Source organism: Dendrobates tinctorius, unplaced genomic scaffold (assembly GCF_039654945.1).
Source record: "Dendrobates tinctorius isolate UK_male_01 unplaced genomic scaffold, ASM3965494v1 ptg000011l, whole genome shotgun sequence".
Lineage (NCBI taxonomy): Eukaryota > Metazoa > Chordata > Amphibia > Anura > Dendrobatidae > Dendrobates > Dendrobates tinctorius.
Genome location: NW_027361679.1, coordinates 1,598,819 through 1,621,987, shown reverse-complemented (window position 1 = coordinate 1,621,987; position 23,169 = coordinate 1,598,819). Strand labels below are relative to the sequence as shown.

General features: G+C 43.1%; 1 protein-coding gene across 2 annotated transcripts in view; it reads left to right on the top strand.

Moving 5' to 3' along the window:
- Window positions 1–23,169, top strand: part of BANK1 (B cell scaffold protein with ankyrin repeats 1) — a 1,011,739-nt gene that overhangs the window by 498,446 nt on the left and 490,124 nt on the right. For both annotated transcript variants that reach the window (XM_073589285.1, XM_073589294.1), the window contains one exon: window positions 7,593–7,789. In XM_073589285.1, the coding sequence (XP_073445386.1) occupies window positions 7,593–7,789 (197 nt within the window). The remainder of the gene's footprint in view (window positions 1–7,592; window positions 7,790–23,169) is intronic.

The window sequence follows — 23,169 nt, the reverse complement described above, 5'->3', positions numbered from 1 at the left end:
ACGCCCATCCCTTGCATACCCGATGTGTACGTTAGTTACCAGCAGATCGCTGGTCTCCCGCCTGTCACACGCAGCGATGCGTGCTGGCCAGCGGGAGACCAGCGACCAAAGAAAAGTCCAGAGGTTTCCCAGAGCAATCAGCGATACCGGTAGGGGGGCCGGTCGCTGATCGCTGTCACACACAGCGATCTCGCTGGTGAGATCGCTGTTGTGTCACAAAACTTGTGACTCAGAAGCAATCTCGCTAGCGAGATCGCTATGTGTGACGGGGCCTTTAGCATTGTCATGCATCAGAAGGAGCCCAGGGCCCACAGAACCTGCATATAGTCTCACAATGGGTTTGAGATCTCATCCTGGTACCTAATGGCAGTCTGGGTACCTCTGGCTAGCACATGGGGGCTGTGCAGCACTTCAAATAAATGCCTCCCACACAACACTATTGAGCTACTGCCAAACCGGTCATGCTAGAGGATGTTGCAGGCAGCAGAACATTCTCCATGGTGCCTCCAGACTCTGTCACATGTGCTCAGTGTGATCCTGGTCTCATCCGTGAAGAGCACAGGCCGCCAATGTCGACTCTGCCAATCATGGTGTTCTCTGGCAAATACCAATAACCCTGCACGATTTTGACATCGGGCCCTCATACCATCCTCCTGGAGTCTGTTTCTGACAGTTTGAGCAAATACATGGATGTTATTGAACTTCTAGAGGTCATTTTGTAGGGCTCTGGCACCCCTCCACCTATTCCTCTGTAGTGTCGGTGGTGGGGTGCCGAGCTGGGGGGGGGTGGTCCTACTTTTGTACCGCGCAGAGATGATGACAGAGACACGATGAGGCAGATTCTGGGTGCAACAGGTCCAAGTTTATTTCATTACTTGCCGTCCGCCTGACGGCCTCCGCAGCACACCGCACGTTTCTTCACTTATCGGCCCTCCGTTTCCAGAGCCGTTTAAACACCGTACTTTTACAATAGGGACGTACATATGCGTACTGTCCCTCCTTCACTTGTTCGACGCTCCTGACAGGTCCGCCACTGTGGCCGCCCTAGGCCCAATAACCAACAGCGCTTTCACTGGTCAGTCGTCGTGTCAAATACGGTATATGGCACTCACTGCCTCGTCTCTTCTGCGGTATCTTTCTGTCAGGACCACCCCCTGAAGTTTCCTCTCCTCAGTCCCCTTGGTCGGATTCTCCTCAGGGCACACAGACTGGCGAAGTCCTCCTGTCACCTGGGCTCCCCCTGGGGACTGGAACTTTCTGGAACCCTCCCTCAGTATTTATAACTTCCCCGGTTCCTTGAAACTGTCACTAACTGTCACCACGCCCCCCATGACCAACGGTTTCTAAAGCCCTAAGCTGCTGTAAAGTCCTTTGCTCACACTCCACCCTGCCATCTAATGGTCATCCCAAAGTACTGCACGTCCACTACACTTTCCTAGTTGTTTTCCCCACTGTAATCACTGACTCCTACCTACACTGTGCAAACCTATCTTTCTTCACTCTGACTAGTCCGTCCGTCCGTCAGGTCACCTTCCCTACACTCCCCCTTCCTTTGTCCATTGTCGTCCTCGACAATCGTCATCCCTGCCTTCGTCGTTCTGAATCTACACCTACATTCTGTTGTCGGACCAGAAGTTGAGCCAAACCCACTATCTGCGGGGGCCGAACCATACTGGGAGCACTATGCTCTGAGCAGCCTACTGCTACTCACCAGCGCGCACGCCACATGACAACGTCTTTCAAATTGGGCAAGGTACACCCGTATTCTCTCTACGGCGTGTATCTTTCCCCTACTCTCCCCTACTGTTACCTTTCACTATCCGGTACGCCATGATCGAGGCCACTCACCTACCAGATCATTGCCGGCGCCCGCCTTTCCTTCTTCAGGGGTGTCCGTGGTGTCGGGGACCTGACCTAGGACGGCTGTCTTTCTCACATCTTCCCATTCATTTTCCTTCTTTCAATTACATGTCATGGTCGGCGTCCCGGTCTCCCAGACCTCAACTCTTAGATCCCTACCGGATCTCACACTTTCCTTTGGTCCCGCAGACCTTCCCTTACCGGGACCTGTTGCATTTTACTTTGGCATATTATACAATAAACAACTTTATAATAGCACAAGTACCCATTTTTTTTATAATTTTTTTTTTTTTTTTCTTTTGCTTTAAAACTCAACGTTTAACAATAAACATCGCCAGCACTCCTTTTCCCTCCCCCTTCCTTGGACATGGACACTCCCTCTTGTCTTCGTATCCCCGTTCTGTCAAGTTTCCAAATCAGTAAGTAACATCCTGTAAGAGGAACATTCTAAAAAAAAACAGCCTAATCACATAAAACATTTTTTCTTTAAAACTAGACTCTGACAGTCCAGGCCATCTCCTGATGGCCGGTAGCAAGGGGTCCACAGCCGTGAAACTCCTGGGGTGAAGGGAGTGTCCAATACAGTCCTCTTTACGGGGGTTCGCGTTCCTCGGGTACTGCCAGTACCGCCACCGCATAATACCCGCGGGGGCAGTATTCCTTATAATAAGAGACATAGTCCCCTATTTCCAGGGCACGGCCGTGGCGTATGGAGGCTACGTTCACGTATACCTTCTGGCCAGTCTGATCACGTATGAAGCCATACCCCCGGGCCACATTAGTGTACACCAGCCGCCCCCGGGATCTTTCCACCGCCATGCCAGCCTCCCCTTTTGAATGAAGCAGGCTCCATACCTCCTGCTCTCGAACCTTCTTTTGTTTTACCACCTCCGCAACCCAAACGGAGGGTACCGCGCCAGTCCCAGAGTCCGGTGGGCGGGACCTTGCCGAGAAAGGGCGTGGGGTAGAGGCGGCCGATGATATCTGTGGCCCAGCAGTCGCTGGGGCCGGGTAGCGGATGGGAGCAGCCGTGACTCCGGAGGGCTGGTCCACAGGGCCCGATAAACAGACCCCAGCCGGTTCCAATACTGGCTTCACCGCGGCCACAGGGTAGGCCGCATCCACAACTCCCAGCAAAGCCGGAGTAACGGCCGGTTCGGGTGATGAGGCTGACACCGGCCGAGGGAGCGCAACCGCGCCTTCTGTAAATAAGCTCCGCCCTGGTGACTCCGGGTGGGGAGATTCGGGTACGGAAGCTAGGGCCTTGCTCAATTCTACGTATAGCATAGGGCCCTCCGCAGCCGGGCCTTCCGGTACACTGGAGACTGCGTGTTGTGGCAAAATGATAGGGGCCGCTTGTGAAGCCGCCGGCAGGGCCGGGGGAACTCTCACCTTCCCCGGCGCCACGGCCTCCGTCAAACCACCGCACGGCTCATCCCGCAGCCTCCGCTCTCCAACTCGTTGCACAGCGGGCCCAGCTTCCAGGCTCAGGGGCTCCGCGGGGAGACTCTCCGCCGGTATCAATGGCGGCCGCTCCTTCTGGTTCCGCAGGGGCTCCGCACAGATTTCTCTTCTTGCCCATGGACCCGAAGATGACGTCTTCTGTCTCAGTTCGTTCTCCTGCCGCCACTGCCACTCTAGGCGGCCGATGCCCCGACACCTGCAGCATCTCATACCGTCCGTTGGGCAGCACTCGAATGGCGTCAGACAGCCGCAGCCAAGTTTTTCTTCTGTGCCACTCCTCCTGCTGGGTGGGGCGTTGGCAGACCTTTCCATCCATCTGCCAGGGTCCAATATATGGAAACGTCGGTCTCCGGGCATATACTGCTTCCTTTTGGGGTACGTTGGAGGGGGTCCCAATCCATTCTGAACAACTGCAAACACCCGGACCTCTCCTCTGCGCTGAAGTAATACCGCCATCTTGGGCAGAATCAGCTACTGCCTTGGATCCTCTGCAAGCAACACAGATCCGACACAGCGTCCCAATTTGTAATCCACAGGTCAGTAATTTTTAGTCCACAGGTGTTTATAATCCGAAATAGAGCAGTCCAAGTTTTCCTCAGTCCTTCAGTTGCAGGCCTGCCGCAGAAGATAGCGTATTAGCGGCGGCGATCCTGCCGACTACGCCAAATGTAGTGTCGGTGGTGGGGTGCCGAGCTGGGGGGGGGGTGGTCCTACTTTTGTACCGCGCAGAGATGATGACAGAGACACGATGAGGCAGATTCTGGGTGCAACAGGTCCAAGTTTATTTCATTACTTGCCGTCCGCCTGACGGCCTCCGCAGCACACCGCACGTTTCTTCACTTATCGGCCCTCCGTTTCCAGAGCCGTTTAAACACCGTACTTTTACAATAGGGACGTACATATGCGTACTGTCCCTCCTTCACTTGTTCGACGCTCCTGACAGGTCCGCCACTGTGGCCGCCCTAGGCCCAATAACCAACAGCGCTTTCACTGGTCAGTCGTCGTGTCAAATACGGTATATGGCACTCACTGCCTCGTCTCTTCTGCGGTATCTTTCTGTCAGGACCACCCCCTGAAGTTTCCTCTCCTCAGTCCCCTTGGTCGGATTCTCCTCAGGGCACACAGACTGGCGAAGTCCTCCTGTCACCTGGGCTCCCCCTGGGGACTGGAACTTTCTGGAACCCTCCCTCAGTATTTATAACTTCCCCGGTTCCTTGAAACTGTCACTAACTGTCACCACGCCCCCCATGACCAACGGTTTCTAAAGCCCTAAGCTGCTGTAAAGTCCTTTGCTCACACTCCACCCTGCCATCTAATGGTCATCCCAAAGTACTGCACGTCCACTACACTTTCCTAGTTGTTTCCCCACTGTAATCACTGACTCCTACCTACACTGTGCAAACCTATCTTTCTTCACTCTGACTAGTCCGTCCGTCCGTCAGGTCACCTTCCCTACACCTCTATGCACAAAGGAGGAGGTAGCGGTCTTCCTGCTGGGTGGTTGACCTCCTACAGTCACCTCCACGTTTGCTGGTATACTGGCCTGTTTCCTGGTGCCATATATGCTCCATGCTCTGAACACTGTGCTGACAGACACAGCTACCCTTCTTGCCACAGCTCACATTGATTTGCCATCATGAATGAGCTGCACTACCTTAGCAGCTTGTGTGAATTGTAGACACTGCCTCATGCTACTTTACCTCTAGAGTTGAGAGCAATGACAAAATGCAAAAGTAACTAAAACAACAGCCAAAAAGGATGAGAACAGAGAAATTGTCTTTGGTCACCACTTGCAGAAGCACTCTTTTGTACGGGTTGTCTTGCTTACTGACTATCATTGCTACCTGTTGTCTGTTCCATTTGCACAACAGCAGGAGAAATGGATTCACAATCAGTGTTGCTTCATAACAGGACAGGTTGATATCACAGAAGTGTGACTGACTTTGAGTCCCATTGTGTTTTTTAAATGTTCCATTTATTTTTTGAACAGTGTATAAACAAGAGCAGAAAAGGAAAAAATAAAGAAAAAAGGCCAAGTAATGATAAAAAGTATAACAAACTTTAATAGATCAAGATAACATTACATATACCAGCGCAACCAGGAGGAGGGCGCTAGTCCAAAGTGTGTACCCATATACAAATATATATAACAAACATTATGTGCCAAATAAAATGAAATCAATCCAAGAAACCACAAAATACATTTATATTAGATAGAAAATTCTTAAAGGAAATATCTATATATCATCATTAATAGATGTCAAAGGATCACAGTATTTGGCAGCACACATAGCAAATCTGGACATCTACAAAAATTTTGCTCATTCCTAAGGCGCAAGTAAAGTGCATAGACACCTGGAGAGAAAAGGAGAAATGAGATTACTGGCATATATAGTATAGCTGAATGATTCATAGAAAAAGGAAAGTCCAGCTCAAGGAGTAAAATGCAGAATTTTCTTTATTTATTTCATTAAAATACAAGCATGGCTGCTATAGTCATCATTGCGGTTTTTACCCTGACATGGGATAGCTGCACAGAAAGTGCCCAGGAGGTTCTGCACACGTTTCAAGCGGTATATGCTCTTAGATTCAGAATGAGTTTCTGAGTCTAAGAGCGTATACCGCTCGAAACGCGTACAGAACCTCCTGGGCACTTTCTGTGCGGCTATCCCATGTCAGGGTAAAAACCGTAATGATGACTATAGCAGCCATGCTTGTATTTTAATGAAATAAATAAAGAAAATTCTGGATTTTACTCCTTGAGCTGGACTTTTCTTTTTCTATGAAGTATTCCAAGACGTCCAAGTGGAGACGTGTCCTTGCTCGGACCTTGCTGAAGCATCAATGAGGGGTGAGCTGAACTAAATCCTTTTTTCTCCAATAGCTGAATCATCACTGGTACGGATAAGTAATGTGGATGTTGATAGATCTATCTATGTACCTTGGTAGCTGTCAGTAACCAGGGAAGACACGATGATACGCCCACCCTGACTCGCGTTTTGGCATCTGCCTTCATCACAAGGTGTTGCATCAAGGGTGACGAAGGCAGATAACGAAACGTGTGTTAGGGTGGGCGCATCATCGTGTGTGGGCTCTTAACTGCTACCCAGGTGCATAGATATAACCAAAACATCCACCTAACTATGCCTGGAGTCTCTTTTCTCCTTTTGCACTGCAGTGATTCCATCATAGATGGAAATTAGATTAGTCTGGCATGACTTGTTTACTACAAACCCATGCTGGCTCTGGTTAATGGCTGTATTCTTATCCAAGTACTTACAAACATGTTGTTTAATAATTTGTTCAAAGATCTTCACTGTTATAGAAGTAAGGCTCACTGGCTCCATCTTTTTTCCTTTTTTGAAGATAGGGGCAACATTTACACTTCTCCTATCTTCTTGGAATTCTCCTGTTCTCCAGGACTCCTATATGCAGTGTGAGCCCCACATAGCCTCCATATATACAGCGTGAGGCTCATATAGCTGCCATATATACAGTGTGAGCCTCACATAGCCTCACTATATACAGCGTGAGCATACATAACCTCCATATATACAGTTTGAGCCCCACATAGTCTCCTATATAAATGCAAATCTCTTATAGACCTGAAAAAAACACCACATACTATCCTTGCTCCCTTACCCCCAGCGCTCTGCTCCTGTTTCCTGTGCACCAAGTCTCAGCAGCAGTGCGATGAAATAATTTACTCGCGTCTGCTGTCTCACATGCTGATTGGTGGAAGATGGAGGTGGCTGCCCTCTCCTACACCAATGTATTCACCACTGTGATAGCGAGCGGTGTCGGCGGAGGATAAACGGCAGGAGGGGGAGTGAACCCTGTGACCCGTGGGCCATTGTTTTAGACCAAAGCCAGACGTCTGGATGCAGCCCACAGTCCACAGTTTGCCAAGGTCTGTGTTAGAGGTTTTAAACCCTGCATCTATTGAGTCACCCGAGTATTGATGACTTTTCTGCATTATTTGCTTCAGCACTCGGCAATCATGCTCTGTAGCTTTATATGGTCTGTCAAAGCTTAGGTCTGGAATTTATACACTTGTAGCAATGGGACTGAATGAAAAAACCTGAATTCAGTGATTAAGAGGTATGCCCCAATAAGTTTGTCCATAAAGTGTACCTTGGTTTGCAAAAATATCTACAAATAGGCATATTCTTTACTTTCTGTATTGATTTGTATATACAGGTGGTGAGTTACAGAGCTACAGTAAAAACTAATTAGATTTATTTATTCATTTGCTTCATTACATTTAGGTGGTAGTTCAGAAGAAATACCCACATTACTGCATTGCGCAGCAAAGTTTGGACTCAAAGAAGTTGCACTTTTACTAATGCAAAGTCCAGCAGCAGATTGCATTTGTGGAATCACCAACAAATATGGAGAAGATCCAGCAAAAGTAGCTGAAAAGTATGGCCACAAAGATATCCAGGCAATCATTAATCAGCTAACAGTAAGTTCCGAACATTTAGATGCTTTTGTATTGCTGTTTAATGAATACAAGACATACCTTGACTAATTTGCTTTTTTATGTTTTTATGCTACTTCATGGCAATTTTATTTTTATAATAAATAGAACATTACATTAAAGATCATTTTTACCTATACTTTTCTTTACTCGTTTTACTCGTTGAAACCAAATTCTAAAATATATAATTTTTCTAATTTTCTTTACTTTTACTTTTATTGATTTTTTATTCTTGTTTTGTACTATCTTGTCTAAGTAGCTGCTCTGCTGGGTTAACAGATACATGGACTCTATAAGATTTAATGATTTCTATGGGAAAGTAGCTATGCTCCATGAATTATGCACAGTTTTTATGCAGAGTCGTGGAAGAGGTGGGCCTCTATCATCATTTTTTGTCACTACACAGAACAGGTAGCATTAGTTTATCTGGATTGTCTGCTGTTAGTGTTACAACTTCAAGACTTCAGGATTTTTTTATTAAAAAAAAATAAAATAACTCTATAAAAATGTTTAATGTAAATAGGCATTCTTTTGATTACTCCCTTTAAATATCAAAGATTGACGGTCACTGCTAAACAGAGAACAGGTGTGAACAGGTGCATACTAAGGGTAGCTACCTCCATATATAACATAACCACCTCCATATATAACTAACAAATACTTTGTAATGCTATAACATGCAAACAAGATGACGTATTCCCTTTAAAGTTGCCCAAGTATCTAGCTAAGAGTAACAGCATGGATCTTCCTGGAAATTCTCTCCAAACATCAGAGAATAATAGACATAAGAAATAATATAAATCTTTATTCTCACCTTACTGCTCACTTTTCCAGCCCCTTAGCTCCCCATTGTCACCCATCCGGTCATCATCCCTTCTTTTGATCACCGCCTCCGGTGGTGAAGTCCCTGGGCCCCTCACGCTAGGTTAGAACTTTCAGCTTTAATGAGGCCTGGGAGTATTCTGTGCAAGCAAACAGAAGATCATGATGTCATGACTTACGCCGCGACCTTACAAGTACACATGCACAGAACCTCTCAGGCCACATCAAAGACGGAAGCAAGGCCATAGATTTCAGCATGAAAGACCTGGAGATTTCAGCATGCCATGCCTGGGGATTTCAGCATGAGTGAAAGTGATCAGAAGATGTGGTGAGGTCAACATGGGTGATGGGGAGGAGTGCGAAGGGCCATAGAGGTGAGCAGTAAGGGGAGTACATGGATTTTTTGCTAAGTATTTTCCCTTTTGATGATACATTATGGGTAATAAAAAATGTAGCCAGAAGCCGCCATTTTGCTGATTTTCGTGAAAGAAAATTACAAAAAATTTCCATTTTGGCGAGAGCAGATTTTTGTAATGATAAAGTACAATTTAGTTCCACTAGAATATATTGGCTGATCTCAACTTCTGACTGTAAAATATTTTTCTTTTTTGCTCCATCTTTACAACATATGCTGAGTGTAATTATGCTGTTATCCTTAGTCGTCTGTGAGTCTGCAGTAGCAGAGGTGATAAGTAATGATTGTGTAACTACGGCGCTCTGTCTCAAGCTTTCCTTTTAAAAAGGTGGCTGCTGGCCTCTGTTTCTGCCACTTACAAAAATAGGAAAGCATGTTGCATCATTACTGTTGTTTGGGACCCTGTAAACTGAACTCCTGGAGTCCATAAATGTGTCACCATGTAGTAGCTTAACCATCTGCATCACGTCCACTTTAAGCTTTTTCCTGTTATTTACTTAGTGGACTTCCTCTGAAACTATATCCGAGACTTCTGCTTTTGTCACTGCAGAGAATTGCCAAAGAATATACTAAACTATTACGCTACCTCCATTAAATATATTATTCATAACAGGTATCCATACTGACATTTTTTACTGCTACATGTTGCACTGCATAAGAAAACTTTTATGCAGTACAGTATTATGTAATGTATATTACATGTAGGTGAGTGCCTATGTGAAATAGTGGTAAAGGCCTACTGTATGTCACAGACACACAAGAGATCGCTATGGATGCTATTTCTATAGGATTGGGCTTTGACATGATAATTTTAGTATTTATATAATCTAGCAAAAGGAGCACAGTCATAGAAAGCTAAACAAGATCAGGTTTTTTAAGTTTAACAAATCCGTCTAATATACGGGTGCGTTTCTCCAGAAGCACAAGCTGGGCATAACCTACTGGGCACTACAATGTACTGCTCACTACAACATACCAGTCACTACAACCAGAGCAAATTCCCTGCACTGGGATTGCTCATCTCTGCATATCTGTGCTTTTAAACATGATGGCTAAATAAACGTCAAGTTTTAAGAATCATATCTTCTGTGTTCGCTGGAGGCAACTCCCCTTGTACACTGGATACACGTTACTAGGATTCGGCTTTGCTTGCCAGTTCAGTGGTCATCGTGTGATCACAAGTTCCGACTAGCTTCTCATCTACCCCTCTCAGTATCCACACTGTTAGGAGTTGGCTCTGTTTTCCGGCTGGATCGGTTGTCACACAATTGCGAGTATACAAATCATAACTAGCTCCTCGGCCGCTTCTCTCCATGTTCCTTTGAGACAACCTACTCAAAAAAAGAGGTCACTGAGAGAATAAGAAAATAATACCAAAGATAAATGATATGAAAGACTTTACTTTACTAAACTTGGTGAATAAAAGAAATGGCTCAGAATTTCCAGGCAGTAGTAATGATGGGCTAAGTGATCTATGGTAAATTAAAATTTCCTTGCTGTCTACATTATTTTTGGAGTTAAAGAAAAACTGAGCTGTTGCCTGGGAAAGCCTCAGGACAGCAACCAATCTCTTGGCTATAGGACCATGTTCAAATGTGTTTATTGCACAGTACTCAAGAGAATATTATATTAATTCATCATACAAAATTTGTTTTACGCTGTGGATTTTTTTCAGTTTTTTTTATAAAGATAAGAAAGGATCAGTTAGGAAGTCTGCAATACTAAGATAACAAGAATGCATAACAGGAGGAAGTGTCCTTCCCCTGCAAAAAGAGAACTCTGATGTAGGGATACCGTGCATTTGCTTGGACATCGCAGTGCAGAGTTTTCTTTATTTATTAACAGACTTTGCATTAAAGGTTCTGTGTGTGATATTACCCAAGTTTGAACCCCACTCAAAAACATGCAAGATAGGAAAAGCCCCTTTAAAGGTAAAAATTGGCAAACAACATTAATGGCAAGAATCTGTAACGTCTGTCATTTGTCTTCTTAAAGAGGCAAAAATTCCTCTATACAATAATTGTCTCCAGCTGCATTTAGTCTAAGTGCTGCATGAGTTAATTACTTTGAAAACTGCTGCACAAATCGCTCTGGTAGTTCAGTGTAAAGTCAATGCACAGAGCACTGTGTAGACTGGATACTACCGGGTATTCTTCTCACATCACAAGACAGTTGCACCCAGTGATTAAAAATAAATGATGCCGTCTTGCACCAGAAAGCTGACCACAGGGTGTCCCCCCCCTACATTTTTGCTGCAATATAATTAGTCTCTAGCAGCAGAACTATATTTCGCACTGGAGAGCCAGTGCCTAAGTCGGAAGGTTGCTGGGGGCGTCATGGGCTAGCAAGAAAATGTATTTTTAATTTTTTTTAAATGATGAACTGTGGGATTTCACATCTTATTGAGTGAGAGAAGGTAGTGTGAGGTGTCAAACATTAGCATAATGTCATTGCTGCATGCACAACTAATAAGGGTGCTCATCTGCTTAAACAAGCGAATGTTGCCCCAACATTTTGCCCTGCGCTTGGCTGTTACTCCAGTGGTAATGTAGAGACATCTGGTCACTGTAGGGGTCAGCCTACATTCTAGGAAAGTCCAGTTTTTTTTTTGGGGGGGCAAGGTAGGAGAAGCAAAGGGGCATCATGATGAGAGTGGCAAACTCTGTGGCTCCCTTTTCCTCTAGTCCTGGCTTACAGAGCTCGCAGCACAATCAGTGCCAGGAGCAGATTAACAAACAGCCTTGTCAGCAGTGCACCAGAAGTCCTGCTCATGGAGAAGTTAGAATACTTGGGGCCAGTGTGAAAGGCTGCTGTTATCTATTACTCAAAATATAAGTTCTGGCCTATGCTTTAGTGAGTGTTGGCTTCAAATTTTGGAATAAATTCATGGACTTCAGTGCGCTGCTAGACAAATTCACTAATCCAGGTTATGAGAAAGATTAACTGTTTATTTCCCAACGCGTTTCAAAGTGTATACCACTTCTTCCTCAGGGGATAACATATATATACAGTCATGGCCAAAAGTATTGACACCCCTGCAATTCTGTCAGATAATACTCAGTTTCTTCCTGAAAATGATTGCAAACACAAATTCTTTGGTATTATTATCTTCATTTAATTTGTCTTAAATGAAAAAACACAAAAAGAATTGTCCTAAAGCCAAATTGGATATAATTCCACACCGAACATAACAAAGAGGGTGGACAAAAGTATTGGCACTGTTTGAAAAATCATGTGATGCTTCTCTAATTTATGTAATTAACAGCACTTGTAACTTACCTGTGGCACCTAACAGGTGTTGGCAATAAGTAAATCACACTTGCAGCCAGTTAACATGGATTAAAGTTGACTCAACCTCTGTCCTGTGTCCTTGTGTGTACCACATTGAGCATGGAGAAAAGAAAGAAGACCAAAGAACTGTCTGAGGACTTGAGAAACCAAATTGTGAGGAAGCATGAGCAATTTCAAGGCTACAAGTCCATCTCCAAAGACCTGAATGCTCCTGTGTCTACCGTGCACAGTGTCATCAAGAAGTTTAAAGCCCATGGCACTGTGGCTAACCTCCCTAGATGTGGCCGGAAAAGAAAAATTGACAAGAGATTTCAACGCAAGATTGTGCGGATGTTGGATAAAGAACCTCCACTAACATCCAAACAAGTTCAAGCTGCTCTGCAGTCCGAGGGTACAACGGTGTCAACCCGTACAATCCGTCAGCGTCTGAATGAAAAGGGACTGTATGGTAGGAGACCCAGGAAGACTCCACTTCTTACCCCGAGACATAAAAAAGCCAGGCTGGAGTTTGCCAAAACTTACCTGAAAAAGCCTAAAACATTTTGGAAGAATGTTCTCTGGTCAGATGAGACAAAAGTAGAGCTTTTAGGGCAAAAGCATCAACATAGAGTTTACAGGAGAAAAAAGAGGCATTCAAAGAAAAGTACACGGTCCCTACAGTCAAACATGGCGGAGGTTCCCTGATGTTTTGGGGTTCCTTTGCTGCCTCTGGCACTGGACTGCTTGACCGTGTGCATGGCATTATGAAGTCTGAAGACTACCAACAAATTTTGTAGCATAATGTAGGGTCCAATGTGAGAAAGCTGGGTCTCCCTCAGAGGTGATGGGTCTTCCAGCAGGACAATGACCCAAAACACACTTCAAAAAGCACTAGAAAATGGTTTGAGAGAAAGCACTGGAGACATCTAAGGTGGCCAGCAATGAGTCCAGACCTGAATTCCATAGAACACCTGTGGAGAGATCTAAAAATGGCAGTTTGGAGAAGGCACCCTTCAAATATCAGGGACCTGGAGTAGTTTGCCAAAGAAGAATGGTCTAAAATTCCAGCAGAGCATTGTAAGAAACTCATTGATGGTTACCAGAAGCGGTTGGTCGCAGTTATTTTGGCTAAAGGTTGTGCAACCAAGTATTAGGCTGAGGGTGCCAATACTTTTGTCCGGCCCATTTTTGGAGTTTTGTGTGAAATGATCAATGTTTTGCTTTTTGCTTCATTCTCTTTTGTGTTTTTTCATTTAAGACAAATTAAATGAAGATAATAATACCAAAGAATTTGTGTTTGCAATCATTTTCAGGAAGAAACTGAATATTATCTGACAGAATTGCAGGGGTGTCAATACTTTTGGCCATGACTGTATGTCATCCCCTGAGGAAGAAGTGGTATACACTTTGAAACGCGTTGGGAAATAAACAGTTAATCTTTCTCATAACCTGGATTAGTGAATTTGTCTAGCAGCGCACTGAAGTCCTTGAATTTATTCCAAAATTTGAAGCTTTAAGCGGTCACAGAGCTGACCCTTGGACGTGCAGCAAGCAGACTACTGATCCTATATACCTGAACCTCTCCTGAAAAGGGTGAGTACATTCTAAATCATTCTTTTAATAATAACCCGGATAAGACCCTATTGCGCTTTTTTGTTCCTTAGTTTGATTGCATTAGTGAGTGTTGGGTGATACATTCTGGCATGGGGGAATACAGGCATTACTATAAACATGTTGTGGTTGAAGGATATGCAGCAGGATCAAGGGCGCAGATAACAAAAATCTTTATTTTTGTATAGCACTAACATATTCCGCAGCGCTTTACTGTTTGCACACATTATCATCACTGTCCCCGATGGGGCTCACAATCTAAATTCCCTATCAGTATGTCTTTGGAATGTGGGAGGAAACCAGAGTACCCTGAAGAAACCCACGTAAACATGATGAGAACATACAAACTCCTTGCAGATGTTGTCCTTGGTGGGATTTTAACCCAGTACCCCAGTGCTGAAAGGCTGCAGTTCAGATCCACTGGGGCAGTTGGTGACGCAGCAGAGTTGGAACAGCTCTCCACGGGTAAATCTAGGCCCCAGGGCAGGTATGGTGTTGTAAGTGATGGTGGTGGTCGTAGTGCAAGGCAGATGGCACTGTAAATAAGTTAGAGGACACAGTGGAGTGCAGTCTTCACACATTTACTCACAGTTCTTCCAGTTACAATCCCCAGCCGGGGTGCTGTGACCTTCGGGTCGGTGGTTCAGCCTGTCGGGCGACGTTCTCTTGGTCCCCTTGATCCTATACGGCTGCCTTTTCAGCAAATGTGTGCAGGTTTGACTGTCACACATCTAGATAATATATCCTCCGGTTTGCTAGCTGAGTCCTCAGTTTGTCTACTGTCATGATACCAGTGCTGGGTGACCCACACTTTTGGGGTTAATGTTCTGATCTCAGTGCAGACTCTCACCTGCACACCTGGGACCTATTATGGTGGCCTCTCATTGGTTCTGGGGAGGCTTCTTATAGCCTCAGGAAGCTTCCATCCCCCGTCAGTTATACTTTCGCCCTTGGCATTGTGTGGTGACCCCTGAGTGTGTTAGTGCTGTGTTCTGGTTGCATGATTCTCTGTGTATGACTCAGTCTGTTCTCTGGATATTGCTTTGTATTCTGCTTGGTACCTTCTACGTCTGTTTGGTTTTGATCTCTGCTTGTCCCTGACTATCCATTCTGTCTCATCCCTGGTACTTTACTGATATCTTGTGTATAACCTTTGGCTTTGTCTGACCTCTTGTCTGTTTATCCCTCCTGTACCTCGCTTGCCTGTATTGTGCATGACGTCCGCTTTGCCCGACTCTGAGTTTTCTACCTTCTCTGAAAGCAGGATGCTAAGCCCCGCCCCCTTGCAGTCACATGACCGTAGGTCCTGTGCCAGCTTGCTAAACTTCTACTTTCAGGTCCTGTGCATCTTTATTTTCTGGCTGTTCTTGTCCCCAGGGGTCCCTACGGTGCGGGTGAGTCCCTGCTTAGCAGAGGCTGTACGCCAGAGCTGTCAGGACCCTGACATCTACTAGTCTGCGCCCGGTCCCCTACTGGGACCTGGTCCCTCCACCTGACTAAAGCCAGTGTTGATTCGGGCACCACGGGTGGATTCTTCACTTCCCATGCCCCTAGGACACCTTATTTGTCTTCTCACTCTTCTCTAGTCCAGGGACGAACTCCTCACTCCTTCAGTCCCTTCCATCAACTCACTTCTCCTCTTGACTCCTTCTGACTCCTCCTACAACTGTCACTCCTGTTACCTTGACAACTCTCCACTCCCAACTGTCAGCTTTCTCTCCAGCTGTCCTACTCTCATCAACTTCCTCCATCCACACCCTCTACCTAGTTCCTCCCTGGCCTAAAGAGGATTAGTTCCCCCTCCTTACCTGAGAGTGGGGTACCACACCTTTGGCTGAGGTGCAGTACCTCTGTGGTGACCCTCAGGGGCACCACATATGAGCCGATGGGTTCCCATAATAGCCCGGGATCTGCTGAAGACATATTTGCTTGTCATTACATTACTCCTGTGAAAACCAGTGTCATAATGGTAAAATAGGTCCAATCTCTTAAACCATCTCTTGAGAGGGGACGTATCATCCTCATATTGAGCATAGAAGTATGGCTTCATTATAAATTGTAAATGAAGAGTAATTGTAAAAAAGAGCTAATACTCACTGTAAATGAAAAAGAGCTAATACTCTATTTTGACCCCTTGTGTTCTATGATCCTCCACTGTGAACAAATAAATGAAGTAGGTTATCAGATGGAAAGGAGCGAATAACAGGCTGTGTTGTGACAATTTTCTCTCCTGAGTAAATAATTCTTTCTAGCTTCAAAGCAACAGATAGCCATGATTGTCTCATTGGAGCTGGATGTCAGATATGAATATGGTATTTTTTTGATCGGTAAAGTTCCTGTAGTTATGGGAGATATATCTTCAGCACTATGACGCAGTGGTGAACAACATACCCATACCTGCTTTGCTGTGCAGTCTACCCATCAGCCCAGAATTAATATTGGCCAGATGGATACCTTTGTATATACTATGTCTCATACAGTGTGTATATATATATATATATATATATATATATATATATAAAATCATGATACCAAATAAGGCATTAATATTTCCCAACTGAGACCTCTAGTGGGCAAACATGTTTAAGGTCAGGGATCACATCATTTTTGGACCCAAGCCACATCTCCTTTTTCAGCCCACTTGTGAGGTCACATGGGAGTGACTCTTACCTAGAAAAAGCAGATTTTGACTTAGAGTCATTGTTTAGTACTGGGAGATACAGCTTGAGGTAAGGCTTCACCATTTCCTAATCAGAGTGTTCCTCCGCAGGGTCTGTGCCATTCCAATGACAACAGGTCTAGTAATTTTGTTTTGATTATCCCTTTTATTTTTATGTACCTGTATATACTTTATTGTTTTGCCCTTTTGTAATATTATTTTTATATTTTTATAAACACTGTCAAATTGTTGGATTAAATATATAAAATTTAATAGCTTCCTCTTGCTTTATAAACTGCACCCCTGAAGCCTCGCGAGGCACTACGTTACCAGTAACAGGCGTCCAATTGATTTGTATAAACAATTGGTGGTGGCAGCTAGTTTTCTTCTTTGGTTATTTTGGTTATACTGTATACATATACCCATGTGTTGGAATCGGATGTGTATATACTATATATTCACTGGGAAGCCGTGGCCTCATCCATCAATCGTCAATCAAGAGTAAGAGTGAGAGCTGTGGTTGATTGCTCACTTCCTGTTAATCACATAACCGTACGAAGACAGGGCCAGTGCCGCCAGCGCTGATTGCGTGACAGACTCACGTGTGATAACAACTGCACAAGAGCCCCAAGGACGCGAGTGCTGACATCACTGGTTTTCTTAGTAGTGGACAACCCCTTTAATGGCATTTCTTAAGGTGACATGTTCTCTTCAATGTAGCAAGAATAACTATTGAAATAGTAAAAAACACTGTTCCCTCAGTACTTTACTTGTGACTTGAAACACAGTGCATACTAGTCACTAGCTCGTAACATAAAAAAAGTTAATACCATTTGTAAGGAAAGTCGTTTAACTGCTGACGGCAATATGGCTCCATAATAAATCAAAGAAGAGTTGCCTGAGATTGGGAACACAAATAAGGGCTCGCACTCATCTGCATTTAAAACATCTCTCTTATGTTGATCCAGAGAAGTCGGACGAGTGTCATGAGCGTACAATGCGATTTTATTCTCGCCCTACTTGCATATGGCCCACATATGCAATGCATTTTTTTCTCTGAAACTATTATTCTACAATCATTTACAGGACCATTTACAGAGTTCTGTGCTACAGAACGGTAATGTATCAGTAAAAATCAGATGGCATACGGATGGTCCATGTGCCGTCTGTTTTTTCTCTTGTACCCATTGACTTGAGTCTCGTCTGCTATACGTGGCCACTCGCAGCATGCTGCAATTTTTCTCTCACCCATAGTCCAGCTGAAAGTAAGGGTACCGTTACGCATAGTGACGCACCAGTGATCCCGACAACGATACGACCTGGTAAGGATTGCTGGTACGTCACTACATGGTCACTAGTAAGATATCAAACAGTCAGATCTACTAAATGACGAAGCAATTGAAATCTGTGAAAAAAAATCAGTGATTTTTTTATCAGATTGCACTCATCCAATTTATACACAGAGGAGTATGAGCCCTTATTACTACCATTCTTCAGTAACATTATGGAGTTTGATTTAGTTGATCCTTGGCAAGTTGTTCTATATTTGATTTTTTCTAAATTTATATTTTCTTTGTGATATTTATAAAATGCATTCAATGGTACTTATATATATCAAAGAATAGGTTGCAATTGTACAAAAAAATTCTTCAGTATCAGATTTGCTTTACAATAGGATCATACTATCACATGAAAAGTGAGCAGAATGACGAATGATGGAGGCATCAGTATTTCAAGCTTGCTTGTATATTCCTGAGGATGGATTGTAGTAATGGCCTGCTGCTGGACAATTTAAGTGCATCGATGCTTAATTTGTTGTGTATTGACAGTTATGTATTCAATTCATGTTTTTAATTATTCAAAGGTCATAAACTGCATATTCAACAGCCTTTAACAAATGATTGAGCATGCAGCCTCTAAAGCATTATATCATATTATACCTTTATGTAATAGGAAGCTCATAATGCTATTTTGTGCGTGCCCGGCTTCTGTACTAAGTGCTTACATAATGTGCTAAAATGTTTTTAAAAGGACATTGTGCTACTCCTTTACCTCATTATATTTTAAAATATAAAACAAGTTATGTCAGTTTTAGAGTTATTATATACTCGGATAAGCAAAGGCTCTAAATTATAATACTTCAAAATGTAAAAAAGTCATTTCAGCTCATCACCGCATAGAGAAATAGTCACTTGTTTGTTTTTTTTACTGATATTCCGAAAATTCCAGGTCAGACTCTTTGATTAATGACAAAATAAAAAAAAAATGTATTGTCCCACAGATGGATATTTACTCTAGTGAAAGGCTGAAATGTACTTTTGGGGAATAAAATACAGTGAATTTGTTGGGCATGCTTGGCCACACTTTGTCCCATCAAAGCTCTGCCAACTGTTTAAAAAGCGGGCATAGCTGGGACTGGTAAATAAAACACCCCAGAAAAGTCACAATGCTTGCGTAGCTTCAATAATCGGGGCAGTGGTGTTCACTCTGATCAGCGTTCTTTTCAATGTAATGTGCCAGAAAACAGGTTTATTTGTACTGATAGGTCTGCCATGTGATGTAAAACTGGAAAAAAAATGCAGCATGGAGAATTAGATGGAAAAACTGTCAATTTGGATTTTTTTTTAAGTTTTACATAGAAAGCTTCTAGAATTACTTCTGTTAAATGCTTCCCTTTGACACTTTGTGGTGACCAATGTGACGTTATTTTACCCTAAAAGTAATAGTTCTGTAATACAGCTTCTGCTAGAATATCAGAGGCATAAATAGGTACAATAAGGCCTCTCATACATCTATAAAGGTGCTATATCATGCTGTAGCACTGTATATCTTGGGCATTGTATGGCGCCCTTTTACAATAGGGTGCGTGAGCTTTTAGAACACAATTTGTTTGAGCTTTGTTCTTCTTCACTTTGATTTTTGTACAGTGCTGCAGTGTTTTGTACAGTTTCACAGCATTACATGATAACATTTTATAAAGATAGCACAAAACCCAATACAATATAATAATATACTGATTGTACTTGAGAGGATCTAGTGTTTCAGGTTTCATGTATGGAGCATTTACAGCAGAGGGTGTGGGACCTCAGACCCATTGGCACACAATATAATTTAATCCTGCCCTTGGGCAGATTCCAGTAGGCTGCAGTGCTTGTGCTGCTGACACAGTTTTTCCAGCTGACAGCACTTTAATTTATCTGTGGATCATGCATGTAGTGTTGCAGAACACACAAGACTGGATTACATTTGACTGATGCCAGTGTCATGATGTTCTTTGTGACTGGAGTTATAGTGTTCTGCACTTTAGTCTATGTGATGTATGCAGCATCAGTTGCATTGTCCCCTAGTTTCCTATGTGATATATACAGCAGTCTCATTGTATCTTATGTGATGTACAGTATATACAGCAAGGTTTCAGTGTATCCTATGTGATGTATACTGCAATTCCTGTGTCTCTTACATGATGTGTATACAGCAGTCTCGTTGTCTTCTATGTGATGCATAGAGTAGTCTCTTTGTATTCTATGTGATGTGTATGCAGCACTCTCGTGTCTCCAATGTGATGTGTATAAAGCAGTGGTAGGATCTCCTATGTGATTTATACAGATCTCACAATGATTGAGTTCTATCAATGTTACGTGAGCAATGGTGAATTTCCAACTTTAAAGAGAAATGCATTAAAATATGCATCTGTGTTTAGAACACCTTGCTGTAAGCAGTTCTTCCAAAACATATCATCACAAATAGTCGACTGCACTATAGATTGACCAGTGCAAAACTGGAAAAGCAGCTGCGAGTAGGAAACATCATCGATATCGCCTACAATCGCATGCCTCACTATAGAAAATCTGTGAGAGCCATCAAATTAGGGCTGACATAAATAAAGTGTTTGTCCAAATATTGCAGGTTAATTTTTAAAGCCATAATTTTGTATGGCTCACGAATGAGGTTCTAAATGTTCAAATAGCCCTTTGCAGAAAAAATGGTCACACATATAGTCTGTATAGCTTCTGTCACCCTGTTGTACAGGGTCCTTCAGGTCTATCTACAAAGATATTCTTCCTTAAAAGCAATTCATGGACCATACCAAAATCCTCTCTACCTCTCTATACTCTTGTGTACCTCTATGTCAGACCTATTGTTTATGGCTTTTTTTAAACCAGAGTTATAACTATTATAACAATTATGAACAAAAGTCCTAAAAGTTATTATGGGTTAAGGAAACCTGTCATCTAATTCATGCTGCAGAAACACTGAAAAGTAAATACAGATGACAACACAAAAAGCGGGGAAGCCATAACACCATATTTAAGAGAATTCAGAAGGTGAACACATCAGCTCATAGCAAGGACAGTGAAGGACACACTGAAATAAAGGTACAAACCAAAGAGGACAAACAGTGCAAAATAGTCCAAGTATTCAAATGGTAAAATTACCAAAACTTTATTAATGAACCAAGCAAAATAGACAATGTAGCTAAAAAGTGACATGTAGACAAGCAGCAGCATGATGGTGTACAGAGCCCAAAGATAAACTCAAATGAGTATAGACCTATACCCAGGTATATAAATAGTTAAAATTACATACACAAGGTTATAACATGATTAGGTGAACAGCTTTTATGAAAAATATGGAGAAAGTCCCAAACTTGCCAGTAAAGAGTGATAGTATACATTATATCACAACCAAATGAACATAATAAACTGGATAAACCACATACCAGGATAGGGAGGGGGCATCGTACACCCACGCCGCTGACCCCGACGCACGTTTCGGATAGAAGTTCCTTCCTCAGGGGGCGTGTCAATGTACAAACGGGGATGCTATTTATAGCTATCATGCATATGTATGGACAAATGAGAAAGTAGCATAGAAAGGATCAGCCCCGCCCCCCGGCGCCACAGCGCCACTGCAATTGCCAGTAGGTCCAGTCCAACCCCCCCGGCCACAACCGCCAACACTGCTGACGCCGACTGAGACACGGGGCCCCTTGACATCAGGCTCCAGACCACGGGCGGAAGCGGCGAGGGCGGAGGACGGGCCACCCGGCACATGTGCAATAACGAACAAAAGTTGCGGGCGCCATCTTGGGAGAGGGCAAAAATTGTTTGCAAGTTGTTACAAACAGTGTAAAATCCACTATGGGATTACAACCGCAGCATACAGTATAAGGCGCACATGAATGGGAAGAAGAATAAGATAACATAATAATCCTAATCTAATATGAAAAAGTAAATACAAAATTATAATATATAAGGGGGCTTAAATGTAATCAATGATGGTATATCTCATAGCAATATATATCCCCCAAATATCTGCTATAACAGATCCAGTTACAGCACAGGCTTAGTAAAGAGCAAAAACCGCGGGCGCCATCTTAAGAGAGGACAAATAATTGCAAACACGTTGATACAGACAGTGTAAAATACACTATGGAACAGCCACAGTTTTCAGTATAAGGCGCACATGAATGGGGAGAAAGCTGCTGCTTGTCTACATGTCACTTTTTAGCTACATTGTCTCTTTTGCTTGGTTCATTAATAAAGTTTTGGTAATTTTACCATTTGACTACTTGGACTTTTTTGCACTGTTTGTCCTCTTTGGTTTGTACAAACACTGAAAAGCAGGAATCCGAGCCTGGCTGAACTATTGCAGCCAGGTATATTTTCTTTGAAACGCTTCAGAGAAAATATACGTCTGAAATTCCTGCTGGTGTTGTTCCCTTGGCCAGCTTTCATTATTGCTGCTCCATGTGATTGCCAGGTCTCTCAATATGTACATAGGAAGAAGAGACCTGTCATCTGAAACGGCACTGGGAAGAACCGGCTGGAGACCATATTCTAGTCCAGCTCAACCCCTGGCCAAATGTTCCCAGGATCTTCAAAGGATATTTCTGGTTCCAATGATGCAGCCATGGACTGATTCATGCAGACCACACAGATGACAGGTTTCCTTTAAATGTAAACTTTTATCTTTGAAAGTTTACTGCCTTTCAGTTTATCTCAGCACACAATTTTTTCAATTGATTTATTTATTTTTTTCAATACATTGACTTTGGCCTGTGTAAGGACAAATGGAGAGGAAAGCATAGAAAAGCATTAGTTCAGTTATATAGATGATTTCAATTCATTTTTTCCTCACTCTCTCTTTGAGGATTTAATTGATATATTATCACAGGAATAACAGTTCTATAGAAGAACTTTTTATTTAATTTGCCTAAATTATTGCTCATGTTTTTAGCTGGCTTCCATTAAGATTAGTAAAAGGACAAGTAATCTCCGTGAGCTTAGAAATAAGTGAAGAAATCTGCATGACACTCATGATTTGCAAGCGGAGATGCTTTTATATATCACATTTGATTCAGGACACATACTCAATGAACTTGGTCATGAAAAAAATGGTGTAGAAGAAATCAATACCTTACCTCATTTTTTTACAGGGTGATGGCATTACACCTAAATTGGAACATAAAATAAACAGGCAACATGCATATATATTATATTACTTGCTGTGAATGTGAAGCTTTCTACATTTTATAACAATGCCACAACATTAGAATGAGATCAGGTTGATACAGATTGTATTTGA